This window comes from Camelus ferus, chromosome 3 (genome assembly GCF_009834535.1).
Source record: "Camelus ferus isolate YT-003-E chromosome 3, BCGSAC_Cfer_1.0, whole genome shotgun sequence".
Taxonomy (NCBI): domain Eukaryota; kingdom Metazoa; phylum Chordata; class Mammalia; order Artiodactyla; family Camelidae; genus Camelus; species Camelus ferus.
This window is the reverse complement of record NC_045698.1, coordinates 74,539,694-74,554,254: the sequence shown is the minus strand read 5'-3', so window position 1 is coordinate 74,554,254 and position 14,561 is coordinate 74,539,694. Positions and strand designations below refer to the sequence as shown.

Here is a 14,561-nt window from a genome sequence, read left to right as displayed (position 1 = left end):
TTTTACACCATTTATAAGGTTGGAATTTATAAAGAGGAAAAAACAACAGAGCTGCTTATGTTAATTTCAGGCTTTTTTTGTAATGTTATTCATAAAACAATGCTTAAACAATCATTTGGGGGAAAACCATTTACAGTTTTAATATTTTGACTGTTTCTGAATAAACTGAAAAGTTATATTCTAGAAAACAAATATATGTATGTATGACTGAAACATCATGCTGTACACCAGGAAATGACATATTGTAATTTGACTGACTATACTTCAATAAAAAAGTAATATTTGAATTATTAACTGAACAGACTGAATTATGTAAAACTTTCACTGATATACGTGGGAGTATTATTAAGTTTTAAGAACTACGTACTGCAACTATTTCTAATTGTTTTATGAAATACACTGTAAAATCTCATTAACTGGCATCAATTTGGGGAATACCCAGTCTGATATACAAACTATTACTTTAGTACTTTAAACTACATATAGCATTCCTTTGTAAATTCCTTAAAGACTTACTAGAGGCATTGCTTCAAGGAAGAATTAAGACATGTAGAAAGAAACAGCATTTCAAGTATTTAAAATAAATTGAATAAAATAAAATACGATGCACTAATTGGTAATAAGGTATTATCATCATTTAATAAACAGGTACAAGAGCAAATTTGAAAGTACCAGAAAGTAGTTTATATTCTTAAACTGTATTATATATTCTCTCTAAAATATTACTAATTTATTTATTGAAAAATCTTTTCTTCAATGATTATGAAAGATAAAAACTTCAATGATTACAAGTAAGAATTAATGAACTGCTGTATTTTAAATTCAGTCTAGTTTTTAGTTGTAGTTATCAAATGGGGATATGCTATCATTTAGTGACCTGGATAACTGTCTTTAGTTTATCATAATAATAATAATGCCAATATGGGTCATCTGCATAGAGAATTACTTAAAATAAATTAGATAGCCAGTTTTAACCTATCTGTCACAAAGGGGGGCAGAGGGTGGGAAGGGATAGACTGGGATTTCAAAATTGTAGAATAGATAAACAAGATTATACTGTATAGCACAGGGAAATTTACACAAAACGTTATGGTAACTAACAGAGAAAAAAATGTGACAATGAGTGTGTATATGTCCATGTATGACTGAAAAATTGTGCTGAACACTGGAATTTGACACAACATTGTAAAATGATTATAAATCAATAAAAAATGTTTAAAAAAAAGAATTATCTGTAAAATATAAGAGGAAAAGAGAGGCTTGACTTGATTATATAGAATAATTAAAAACAGAATATAATAGTAATATTGGTGATTATAGTCTTAATTCTCCCCAAATAACTGTCTCTTACCTGAAAGCATCTTTACTCTTGGTTTTATGTATTCTCTATTGTGATAGATTATTAATTGTAGAAATAAAGTAGACATTGCTAACCCCCCCACAAAAAAAACAAACAAACAAAAAAAAACCTATCTGTCACAAAATCAGACTATGAAGTAAATAATGTCACATCCACATGGAGACAAGGAAATACTATAAACCACACTCAGAGAGTAAAAGATTTACTTGCTAAGGTCTCAAAAGCCAAGCAAAAGAAAAAACTTCAGAAGTTCCCCTAAAAAAAATGAATATGCCAGGTAGTTATCAAGGATCATAAAGCAAGAAAGGGAATCAAGTAGGGTCCTTGGTCTACATGGTAGGACCCTTAGTATCTGGTAGGACAGTAAAGGAGAGCAAAGAATTATAATTAATAATTCACAATGTAATGTATAGATCACTATGGCTCTATTAATAATAAAAATAGCAATAACCACAATAATTTAAACACTTCATACTGATTTCCGGATTTATCTGAAATTGGGAATTTCAAATGCAGCCTTTTGCTTCCCCTATGGAGACATTTGAATCCATTTAACAATCACATTGTACTATTTAGAATCACATAAACTAAAAATTACTAAAATATCAGCTATAGCATCACTAACTAGAATAGTTCTGTTTATAGACAGCATCCAGTTACCCACAGATAAACCAAGGATACAGCTGAGACTTCTTCAGCCTTGGCACTACTGCTATTTTAGGTTGAATAATTTTGTGTGGGGTGTATGAAGGGCGGGGCTGTAATGTGCATTGTATGATATTTAGCAGCATCACTGGCCTCTCACCACTAGAAGCCAAGAGTGTCCACAGTTGTGACAACCAAAAATTTCTGAAGACATTGCCAAATGTTCCCTGGGGGGCAAAACTGCCCCTTGGTGAGACCTACCAACATAAGATAAAGGAAGGAAGGAAGGAACGGGAAGAGAGAAAGAAAGTATTTATACTAGGCATTATTAAACAGTTAGTGAAAGCTGTACAAAGTTGAATTTCTTCTAGTTGGTAGATTTCCATGTGTTTATTGTAGTTTAAGGATAATTATAAGGAAAAATCTTTTTTAAACAAAATCAATGTTTTGTTTTGTGAAAACAATAAACACATCATCAATCTCAGATAAATTCTATTGTTCTTAAAAAGGAAAAAAATTAACAATTATCTTTCTCCTTATTTCTTACTTCTATCTTAAGAATAACACCCTACATTCCTGCTGTCTCCCAGGAATAAAAACAATTGCAGTCTTTGTTTTCAGTTTTGAAGGCGAGAGAAGAGCTTTTTCCTTTGACTCTACAGATGGTTCCTGAAAGTGCTCTCCAGGTGACCTGAGGTGACTGACAAGTCTATTTTGCATTTACAAACAAGTTTAATAGGACCTGCATATTAACAAGAGTAATACTTTGTTATAGCAACTGGAATTTTTTTTGCATTCACTCATTACCTATATACTACTCTTTCAAGTTTCTCATTTGATTATTCTTTGGCTTACCATAGATGTAACTGATCGTGCATCTTCTTCATAATTTACTACTGGAGGAGGCTCTTTCCCATCATTTTCTTGCACTTTTTGCTCTAGTAATTCTTTCTGGGCTATAAACTTTGCCTCAGTGCACCTCAGCTGCTGGACTGACTGTTTCAGCTCTTCGAGTGTCTGTTTTTGGCTTAGCAGAAGTACAATACTAAAAGAGAACACATTTAATATAAATTATTTCAATTTCTTTAAGAAATAAAATTTAAACAAAAGTATACATGTATATTATACTCCTATTTTCCTTCATTTTCCCCTTTATGAGTCCTTCAGAATCATAATTATGAAACTGAACAAATTTTGAGTTATCATGGTAGTTATTAAATTTAGCTAACATCAACAAAACTGAAGGAAATGTTTGGAAGCAAAAGCACATTCAAGATGCTTTCAAATATATTATGACCTATGGCATTCATTTTATTTTACAGCTAAACCATCTACCTCACAAAGTACAGACACTAAGGTCCAGAAGTGTAGAGCCTAAAATGAATTAATATGACTGAAGCAGAATCTTAATTTACTTCAAATCTCAAATGGAATAGAGCTAAAGTCAGATCTGTGCCTAGAGTAAAATAAATCAAATCAAGGTGACAGCCTGGAACCAAGCTGTGTACATATTGTGAAGGGTGTGTGTTTAGAGTTGGGGAAAGCTGTTCTGACTGAGAACAGACTGAGGGAATGAGTATAACATAAGCCTCCAAATTTTTGCAGTGTCACTGTTATACAGACAGGAGACTTCCCCATATCTCCTTAGAGAACTACATAGGCTACATGCTGCCTTTTTGTGACTTTTTAGCCCTTAGAGGCTGCCCCTAATGGGGATTTCAAACTAATTCACTCACATTAAAGCTACAAGAGAAAAGGTAGCGGTGGTGGAGAACACATCTGTAAACACTGTCATACACAGCATATTAATACCTTAAAGAATTGTGCCATGCACTACTGAATGTAAGTTATTACTACATAAAAGACAATAGATTATCATTTAGGGAAAGCTTCAGAGCTGGAGAATAAGGTCAGAAAATGTTACCTTTTCAAACTGGAACATTTAAAGATCAACATAACCTGAATAAGTAATCAGACAAAAGGAACACACAGTAAGAGAGATTTGTTTATAAATATGTTGCTGATCAGTATTTTGAAAACTAAATTCCAATCAAACTGAGCACAAGATGCAGCCTCGGTGAATGCTATACAGAAAGCTGTAATCCCCTCAATCATGCTGCAATGAGCTTCAAGTGAGCATTCTAATAAAGAGGACTCAGAGAACTGAGTGAAATTTGGAAAAAGTATAACAAATGAGTATTTGTAAGAGAGACCTAGCAATATGCAAAAGACAAACCTCTCCAACCATGGAGTTAACAGCAAAAGTAATAGAGAGATACGCTGTACTGTCAGAGCTCATTCGTCCTTCCCAAGTAAAATCAGCATGGCACAGTGGAAAGACCGTAATTATACTGAATTAGGACAGATTCAACTTCATGACTTAATCACTATGCTTTTCTCATCTTCAATTTTATCACTGGAAAAACTGATGATAATACACTTACTTTTAGGCTTTTTCTGAGACTTCAATGCGATAATATTTGAAAAATCACTAGCACAGTGCCTACCATAAAGTAAGAATTCAGTAAATGGCAATTATCATTTACATCATTATCATTCAACAAACTGTAACCTGTGCTCTCAATCCACACAGATTTCCTAATAAATTCATGTTGGTTTGCTTATTAGGTAGTTAACTACTTTCTCATAATAAATTAGTTATCTTTTTTTATTTCTCAGCAAATCTCCACAGATAAAGTTGATTTTTGAAATAATTATTTTTGTGAACACAAATCGGTAAGGACCAGGTCCTGGAAAAGATTACACCCATATAAACCTAAAGCTCCCTGATGGTTCCCCCTTTGCATTTCCCAGCTACCAAAAGAATCCCACCAATGACAGCAGTATAAGAAGCTATTTTAAATGTACAAGATAAGATGGTAAAAAAAAATTTCTCAAGTATATCTGCAAGATCAGTCCCCCCAAAAAAGGTTAATGACCTCACAAATGTAGACAAAATCAATAGGAAAGTATACTTTAAAGAATGAAAATAAGCTTTTCAAAAATGAAATACAAAATGACAAGTAAGGAACAATAGTCACCAAAAAAGTAAACACTCAGTATCTGACTAAAATTCAAAAAATGTATTTATGGGAGTAACAAACATGTATTTCATTTTATTCTCAACTCTATGAAAGGCTGAAACCAGTCTGCCAACACTTTACTTCAGACTTTTGGCCTCTAGAACTATGAAGGAATAAATGTCTGTCCTTTTTAAGCTGCTTGATTTCTGGTACTTTGTTATGGCAGTCCTAGGAAACTAACACACTTACCACCGAATGCAACTTAAGGATAAAAAAGGAATGAAAGTATCTGCATGAATCACTAGAGAATTATGATAAATGTAAAAAGACAATTTCAAAAGAGCACATATAGTGTGATTCCATTTATATAACTTTCTGGAAAAGACAAAATTATAGAAATGGAAAACAGATTAATGGCTGCCACGAGTTAAGAAGGGGGTAGACGGAAGGCAGCACAGCTATGAAAGTATCAAATTAGTGATCCTTTGCAGTGATGGGGATGTTACACATCACGACTGTAGCAATGTTAATATCTGGATTATGATATCATATTATAATTTTGTAAGATGTTACCATTAAGGGAGACTGAGTATAGGGTTTACAGAATCTGTATTAATTCTTACAACTACACGTCAATCTGTAATTATCTCAAAATTTAAAAATTAATTTAAAAATATGCATCCCTGCTGCTGCATCAAGCTTCCTCTGGTAACATGAGGTTCTTGACATCTCATATACCATGGGTCCCTAAATAATCTGTTCTAGAAAACAGACCCTTTTTTATTCTTCTTCAGGAGTTTCAAATATCTATTATATCACATTGGCAATCGGAATTCTGAGACACTGTCCTAACACCAAGAATTAGGTTAAAATATTAATTTCCTGGCTTTTAGTTTAGTGGTTTCAGAACAATGAGATTTGTGGGAGGTATATACCCTTTAATGTGGCTCAAGCACTAACTTTTTTCAATCAATACGTCCGATCATGAAATCAATGAGCAACTTTAGCTTTATCCAATTAATCCCACTGAGCTCTACGCATAATGACCATTTCACACACAGTAACATCTTGAGTTTGTTCAACAATTACTTTTTAAAATGTACTGCTGTAGTCAGTAACTTATATGCTTATACCACCATTTAGCAAACAAGCTATGCATATTTCAATAAGAAGAAAATTATAATAAATGCATGATTGTGTAACACAAGATGCATGGGAAGCCATAAATAAATTTAAAACACGGAAGGGATCAGGACTTTCGCATATGCTATTTACTCCCCATCTAGGACTTAACCTTCCACGTACTGTTCACACGGAGGGCACCTTCTGTCCTTCACATCTCAGGAAAAACACCACTTCATGGGAGAACCCTGATCACCTATCTTAAGTAGGTGCTTTGCTATTCCTCTACCTGAACTTCTTGTTCCACAGCAATTGTCACAATTGTTTACTTCCTGTTCAGCAGAAGCATATGCTCCATGAGACATGATGCCATATATGCCTTACCTTTCACTGTATTCATAGCATCTAGTGGATGTGCAATAAATATTGATAAATGAATTCCCTATTTACACAGCACATTTTAAATACATATAATCTAAAAATTCTGAGACAAAAATAAAAGGTCCCTGAATTTGCAAACCAGAATACTTCAGATGGTTCAAGTATTACCTTCGTTACAAGCTAGATGTGAATCTTTGCAAGTCTCTTAAAATTTCTGGCCTTCAGATGTCACATAATTTGAAAGATAGGGAGATTGAACCAACTGATCTCTTAAGATTCTGCATGGCTCTAAGAGTTATGATTTTAATTGTATAAAGTACTTTTAAGTACTGGGTGATAATGATACAGAACAATACAAAACTGAATAACCGTTCACGTTTTGGAACTCAAACCTAGCATTAAAATCAACGGTAATACTACCAGCACTTTATACCAATGAGTCATAAGTGACATATGCTTGGTATATTTTCCTATAAGCTATTTTCTAATACAGTAGTCAAGGATCATAAATTAGGAGAAGACTGATATTATTTCCATTTGAATAAATACGCTTTGGAAGTAATGAGTAAAGATATGTATATTAGACTGATACTTTGTGTTGTGTTAAAATTATACCATTTCAAATGACTGGTTTTATTCCTTTCACTTTATTTTTCTAAATAAAATTTTGCAATAGCTACACCTCAACTGAGACCTGCCTTATTTATATCAGTTAAAATTCTTCATTTGTTAGTGAGAATGTTATGTCAAATAAAAATCATTCTTTAACTTTATTTTTCACATTATTTAATTATAGGAATCAAAGCTATCAAATTATTTCTCATAGAGTTAATTTTTTCACTGTTATAGTATGTTTTGGAGAAATTTATGTTAAATTATGTAAAGGTTTTAACATTAGTCTTTCATATATTATATTTTTACAGGAACAAATACGCTATTGCTTTTTCTTTCTTTTTTTCTCATTGAATTATAGTCAGTTTATAATGTGTCAATTTCTGGTGTATAGCATAATGTTTCACACAAATACATACATAAATTCCTTTTCACATTCTTTTTCATTATGGGTTTACTACAAGATATTGAATATAGTTCCCTGTGCTATATATAGTATGAACTTCTTGTTCACCTATTTTATATATAGTAGACAGTATCTGCAAATCTCAAATTCCCAATTTATCCCTTTCCACCTCCTTTCCCCCCAGTTAACGTAAGTTTATTTACTATGTCTGTGAGTCAGTTTATGTTTTGTAAATAAATTTGTTTGTCTTTTTTTTTTTTTTAGATTCCACATATAAGTGATATCATATGGTATTTTTCTTTCTCTTTCTGGATTACGTCACTTGGAAGGACGATCTCTAGGTCCATCCATGTTGCTGCAAATGGCTTTATATTTTATTCTTTTTTATGGCTAAGCAGTATTCCATTGTATAAATATAAGACATCTTTATCCAGTCATCTGTAATTGGACATTTAGGTTGTTTCCATGTTTTAGCTATTGTAAATAGTGCTGCTATGAACATTGGGCTGCATGTATCTTGCAAATTAGAATTCTCTACAGATATATGCCCAGGAGTGGGATTGCTGGATCATATGGTAAGTTTATTTTTAGTTTTTTAAGGAATCTCCATACTGTTCTCCATAGTGGCTGCACCAAACTACATTCCCACCAACAGTGTAGGAGGGTTCTCTTTTTTCCACACCCTCTCCAGAATTTATTGTTCATAGACTTTAATGATGGCCATTCTGATTGGTGTGAGATGATACTTCATTGCAATTCTGATTTACATTTCTCTGATAATTAGTGATACTGAGCATTTTCTCATGTGCCTATTGGACATTTATATGTCTTCAATGGACAATTGCTTGTTTAGGTCTTCTGCCCATTTTTGGATTGAGTTGGGTTTTCTGTTGTTGTTGTTATTAAGTTGTATGAGCTGTTTATATATTCTGGAAATTAAGCTTTTGTCAGTCACATTATTTGCAAATATTTTCTCCCATTCCGTAGGCTGTCGTTTTGTTTTGCTTGTGGTTCCCTTTGCTGTGCTTATAAGTTTAATCAGATCACATTTATTTATTTGGCTTTTATTTCTATTGCCTGGGTAGACTGCCCTAGAAGAACACTGCGAAGATTTACGTCAGAGAATGTTTTGCCTGTTTCTTCTAGGAGGTTTATAGTGTCTTGTGTTATATTTGTCTTTAAGCCATTTTGAGTCTACTTTTGCGTATGGTGTGAGAGAGTGTTCTAATTTCACTGATTTACGTGTGGCTGTCGAGTTTTTTACATGTGACTGTCCAGTTTTCCCAACACCACTTGCTGAAGAGACTGTCTTTTCTCCATTGTATGTTCTTGCCTCCTTTGTTGAAGATTAATTGACTGTAAGTCTGTGTGGGTTTATTTCTGGGCTGTCTAGTCTGTTTCATTGATCCATATGTCTGTTTTTGTGCCAATACCATGCTGTTTTGATTACTGTAGCTCTGTAGTATTGTCTGAAGTCTGGGAGAGTTATTCCTCCAGCTTCATTCTTTTTCTTCAGTATTGCTTTGGCAATTCTGGGTCTTCTGTGATTCCATATGAAATTTTAGGATTCTTTGCTCTAGTTCTGTGAAAAATGTCCAAGGTAATTTGATAGAGATTGCATTAACTCTTTAGATTGCTTTGGGTACTATGGCCATTCTAACAATATTAATTCTTCTAATCCAAGAGCATAGGATCTTTCCATTTCTTCAAGTCACCTTTAATTTCCTTAGTCAATGTTTTATAGTTCTCTGCCTATAAGTCCTTCATCTCCTTGGTCAGATACATTCCTACATATTTGAACAGATGTTTAATTCAGCCTTAGACATGAGAAACTGAGGGTACTTCTAAGACATCCAAGGTGGCATGTCAAGTAAGCACTTGATTACATGGCCATGGAGCTCAGAGAAGAAATCTAAGCAAGAGTAATAAATATGGGTCATCTTCAGGGGATCACCTAGGGATAGAGTGCAGGGAGGAGAGTGACATAGCCTAGGGTCAAGCCTTGGGTAACTCTGAGTGAAGGAGAATCAGTTTATAAAGGAGTGGCCAAAAAGAGAGGAATAAGATCTAACATTTTGGTCCAAAGTCCAAGGAAAAAGAACAACATGAAGTCAACAAAGAAACTGTGAGGAGTTCAAGCAAGAGAGTTGCTAAATTTAGGAATGGAGCAGTCGCTGGTGATCTTACAGATACCTATTTCAATAGTGATGGGGCAAGTTTATACTGTATAGCACAGGGAACTATATTCAATATCTTGTAACTTATGGTGAAAAAGAATATGAAAATGAATATATGTATGTTCCTATATGACTGAAGTATTGTGCTGTACACCAGAAATTGACACAACATTGTAAACTGACTATACTTCAATAAAAATATATTTAAAAAAATAGTGATGGGGCAGAAGCCAGATATCTATGGGTTGAGTACTAAGTGAGAGTTGAAAACATGAATGAACATTATCACTCTTAGAACATGTCTGACTAAGAAACAGAAGGCAAAGACAGTAGCTGAGAAAATATAGAGATTAAAGAAAGGTTATCTAGTGTGGGAAGAGAAGTAGAGGTTAACTAACTTGAAAATATTTAAAAAGTGAGCACAGGACCCAGTCAAGATGAAAAGGAAAGAGAATTTCATAATATATGAAATAATGTAAGATTTCTAGGAAAGTAAGAGACAATGGGATACAAAAAAAACGGGCATAAGAAACAGACAGGACAAGGCATAGATCCTCTATGGAAGTAAGGAAAGAGAATGGGTACAAATATGGTGAATTTAGATATCTAATTCCATAAAATAAGGCACTTGCCACCTGATGATTCTAGTTTTTTCTGTAATGTAGGAGAGGACCATCTGCTGACTACAACGGAGGATACAAGAGGACTGGAGATTTGAGAGAAGTGAAAAATATTTGAAAAGTTGTATAGAAGTAAGAGCACGTATAGACCAGAGAAGTCCTACACATCACAATTTCCTTGAAAGTCTTGACAAATCAAGCCAACTGTGAAAGTATGAGGGCAAGAAATCTATATGTTCTAGTCAAAGATTAGAGAAACTGTAGTAAGCCACTGGAGATGCAAACAATGACCAAAGTCAGGTTAGAAATTATAATTTTAGATCAAAATTTTAACTTTAAAACAGTAGAAATCATAATTATTGAAATCTATAAAAACAAGAATATACCAAAACAGGTAAAGTCAGAGGATCCATGAATATATTTACAGATCCAGAAAGCAACAAGAAAAACAGTAGAAAAGCAAACCAGTACAGCAAATCACAGGAGTTTTATAGGTGAAGCAGACTATCTTCTAATAAGTTTATCTGCTTTCTTCTAACACAGTAGAAGCCAATTTCTAGATAATACTGACCTGTCACTTTCTTAACAAGGAATTCACAGTGACTCTGGTGGACACTGATGAGGGGAAGTAAAGACAGCTTTTAACAGGGTTTTTCAGAAAATAGTTCAAATGATTAAAATACTGAGATATATGATCAGTACACTATATTGATAAAAACACAAAATCACTTTCTAGTGTCCTATAAAGTAACTCAACCATACACAGTTTTATACTTAAAATGAAATTTAAGTCTATAATACCATGTAGCTGAAGTATTTCTATAAAATTACATCAATTAAACTTTCTTCCTTCAAATTATCTTTGTTTTACTCACTCAGACTTCTTTTCATAGGTCTTAGAAGATTCCTCAATTCTCTTTTCTAGCTCCAGGACAGCTTCCTCCTTGTTTAAAAGCATTTGTTGTGTCTGCATAAGTTCTTCTGCTACAGTTTTCAACCTAGAATGAACAGTTTTCTCATTATCAATCAATACATTAATTATACTCATGTTATACACACACAAAAAAGCATTCCTACATCTAAGGTTGCGATGTCCAAAACAGTAGCCACGTGCAATTTAATTTAAATTAAATCTTAAATAAGAGTAAAATTTCAGTTCCTCACTTATATCAACCACATTTCAAGTGCTGAACAGACACATGTGGCTAATGGCTACCTTACTGGACAGCTCAGAAAAGAACTTATCAGTAATGACAGTAAGTACTCTTGGGCGTCTGTTTTAGAGAGTCTTATTCAACAGATAGAAAAAGAGAAACAGAAACAGAAAATGGAGAACGAGAAAAGAATTAAAGTAAAAAATCCTGTCATCTCCCAGGAAGAATGTATAGTGAAATAACCATGGTTTTTGCTTTCAGATTAACATGTATTTATTTACATGCTGGCTTTGCCACTTTTTATCTGAGATCCTGGACAACTTGCTTCAGCTCATTGAATCTATTTTCTCATTTGTGTTTTCAGTACTGTAACATCTGCTTGAAAGCATTGTTGTGAGGATCGCATACACTAATGCATAAGTAATGACTGGTACTTAGTAGGCATTTGAGTAAATGGTATCTAGCATTATTTGCGTATGTCGTCTCATTTAATCCTCACTGCAACCTATGAGAGAGATACTATTATCCTCATTTTAAAGCAAAGAAAGGCTCAGTCACATGGCAATTTAAACTGATATAAGCTATTTCTATTTTCACATATTGCAATAATGCTTTAGGGGTATTTTCTATTTAGATTTAAAGATAATTAAACACACAAAATTAATATGTACACATAGACCAGATAATTTTTTGGTTACATAAGATGCAATTGGTTCTGAATAGGAATATTTCCACCACAAAAACATAAACAGCTGTAATCTAAAAAACAATACAAATGAATTTATTTACAAAACAGAAATAGATTCACAAACATAGAAAACTATGGTTACCAAAAGAGAAAGGAAGGGGAGGGATAAATTAGGAGTATGGGATTAACAGATACACACTACCAAATTTAAAATAAACAACAAGGATTTACTGTACATACAGGGAATTATATTCAATATTCTGTAATAACCTATAATGGAAAAGAATCTGAAAAAAATGTATATATACATATATATATACAATGTACATATATATACAATGAATCACTTTGCTGCACACCTGAAACTACTGTAAGTCAACTACAGTTCAATTAAAAAAAATTGCTATCAATAATTTTAAAAATACACACAGTTATCATATCACATTAACATTTTTTCTTCAGCCTTTTAAAGCAAGATATGAAATGCAAAATATACAAAAGAAAATATTAAATAACTCAAGTATATGAAAATTTAAATTTAAAGAGTTGATTAAGTCAAAAGTAAAAAAAAAAAAAACCTTAAAGAAATATTTGCAATGTAAATTATAAGCAAAACCCCATGTAGAAAAATCCTTTGAAAAAAGACAACCTAATATGAAAATGGACAAAGAACAGAACGGGAACTTAATCAAGAAAAATTCAAATGATTGATACGCACATGGAAATATTTAATGCAATCTGACCCACAATTAAATATCTGCAGATTCAATAAGGTTATTCTTCACCTACTAAAACTGACAAGAATGAAAGAGTGAAAATATCTCAATATTGTAGGAAGGAAGGAAGGAAGACATATATCCTGCTGATGTGAGAAAAGTGGCACAGATTTTTAGAGGTCAACTTGGAATTGTCTCTCAAATTTCGAATTAGAATATTCTTTGACCATCTAAAAATGTCTTACCAAAATACTTTACAACGTACACACAAATAGTCCATATGAAGACGTTCGTTACAACATTGTTTATAAAACAAAAAACTAAAAAACATTTAAATGTTCATCAACAGGGGAATAACTGAATAAATTTTAACCCACTTAAGAAATAGAATAGCATATAGTCACTAAAAAGAATGACATGCACACATAAAAGGTTCTTCCTAGACATAGTTTTAAATTAAAAGGCATGATGCAGAACATAACATGTGGCATGGTTCCATTTATATTGAAATAAATGTATGTGTAATATGTGCTACTGACTGAATTGTATTTCCTCTAAATTCATATGTTGAAATCCTAACACCCACTGTGATGGTTTTGGAAATGGAGCCTTTGGGAGGTAATTAGGGTTAGATGAGTTCCTGAGAGAGAAGACTTGATGATGGGATTAGTGTCCTTATAAGAAGAGACACCAGAGAGTTTGCTCATGCTCTCTTTTTCTGCTCAATTTTCCATTCACCTCTCTTTTCAATTCTTCATTCATTTATTTAAACAGGTGTTTACTAAGCACATACCTTGTGTCAGGCACTCAGCCAGACACCAGGAATACAACAATAAACAAGTTTGGATTCAGGAAACTTACATTCTGGTAGAAGAGACTTCAACTGTTTTCCTCCAACCCTCTTCTTTTTCTTTCCTCTTTTTAACTATTAATTACTGTTTCTTTCCCTAGTTTCTTCTCAGTTCTTCTCACTGTACCATGTCCTATGCTCCATCTTGAAATACATACATAGTCCCACCAAACTGTAAGATGCAGGCACCACGGGCTCACTCTTCACAGCATACCCCGACACTTAGTACAGTGTCTTACACACAATATGCGCTCAACCCAATTCTCTATGTCCTGCGTTTCTCTTCAGAAGATCACACACTAAGCTTTTTCTGCAACTCCCTAATAATTCCCAAGACTCTCCTGATTTGTATCATTCTGAATTATCTAGAAAGTGAAACCAAAGAGCTACCTCAATATGTGAACAGCACAATTTCTGAATTTTACCCACCATGTGGGCTGACCTGATATATGAACCACTGCTGCAGAGATGCAATGAAGGAAGCTTTAGCATTCTCTCTCTTTCTTTCTCTCCCCTCAACATGACATTATAAACATATATACATGTATGTATGTCATTAGTACAGGGCTGACTCCTTTCATGTAAAAATTTTATCATCAAGCTAATCACTTTACCTTAACACAACAAGTAAGAGAATTACTTGTGTTTACAACTCTTTATCTCTAGTGCATCTTGTAAAGCACCTTACTCTGGTATAACAGACACCAGGTCTAGAACAAGACACCCTCAGGTGCAATTTTACTTAGCTTTTCTAAATGTCCACTTCCTTCTCTAATAAAATGGAAACCAATTTAAAAACTAATGTAA

At 33.2% G+C, this 14,561-nt stretch overlaps 1 protein-coding gene across 10 annotated transcripts in view; it reads right to left on the bottom strand.

The window, feature by feature from the left end:
• The window catches only part of FER (FER tyrosine kinase), a 367,832-nt gene that overhangs the window by 256,569 nt on the left and 96,702 nt on the right, over nt 1-14,561 (bottom strand). For all 10 annotated transcript variants that reach the window (XR_004318629.1, XM_032476468.1, XM_032476472.1 and 7 more), the window contains 2 exons: nt 11,222-11,344; nt 2,861-3,050 (listed from right to left, as the gene is read on the bottom strand). Coding sequence is in view for 9 of the 10 variants with exons in the window: in XM_032476468.1 (XP_032332359.1) it covers nt 2,861-3,050; nt 11,222-11,344 (313 nt within the window). In the remaining variant the exon portion in view is untranslated. The remainder of the gene's footprint in view (nt 1-2,860; nt 3,051-11,221; nt 11,345-14,561) is intronic.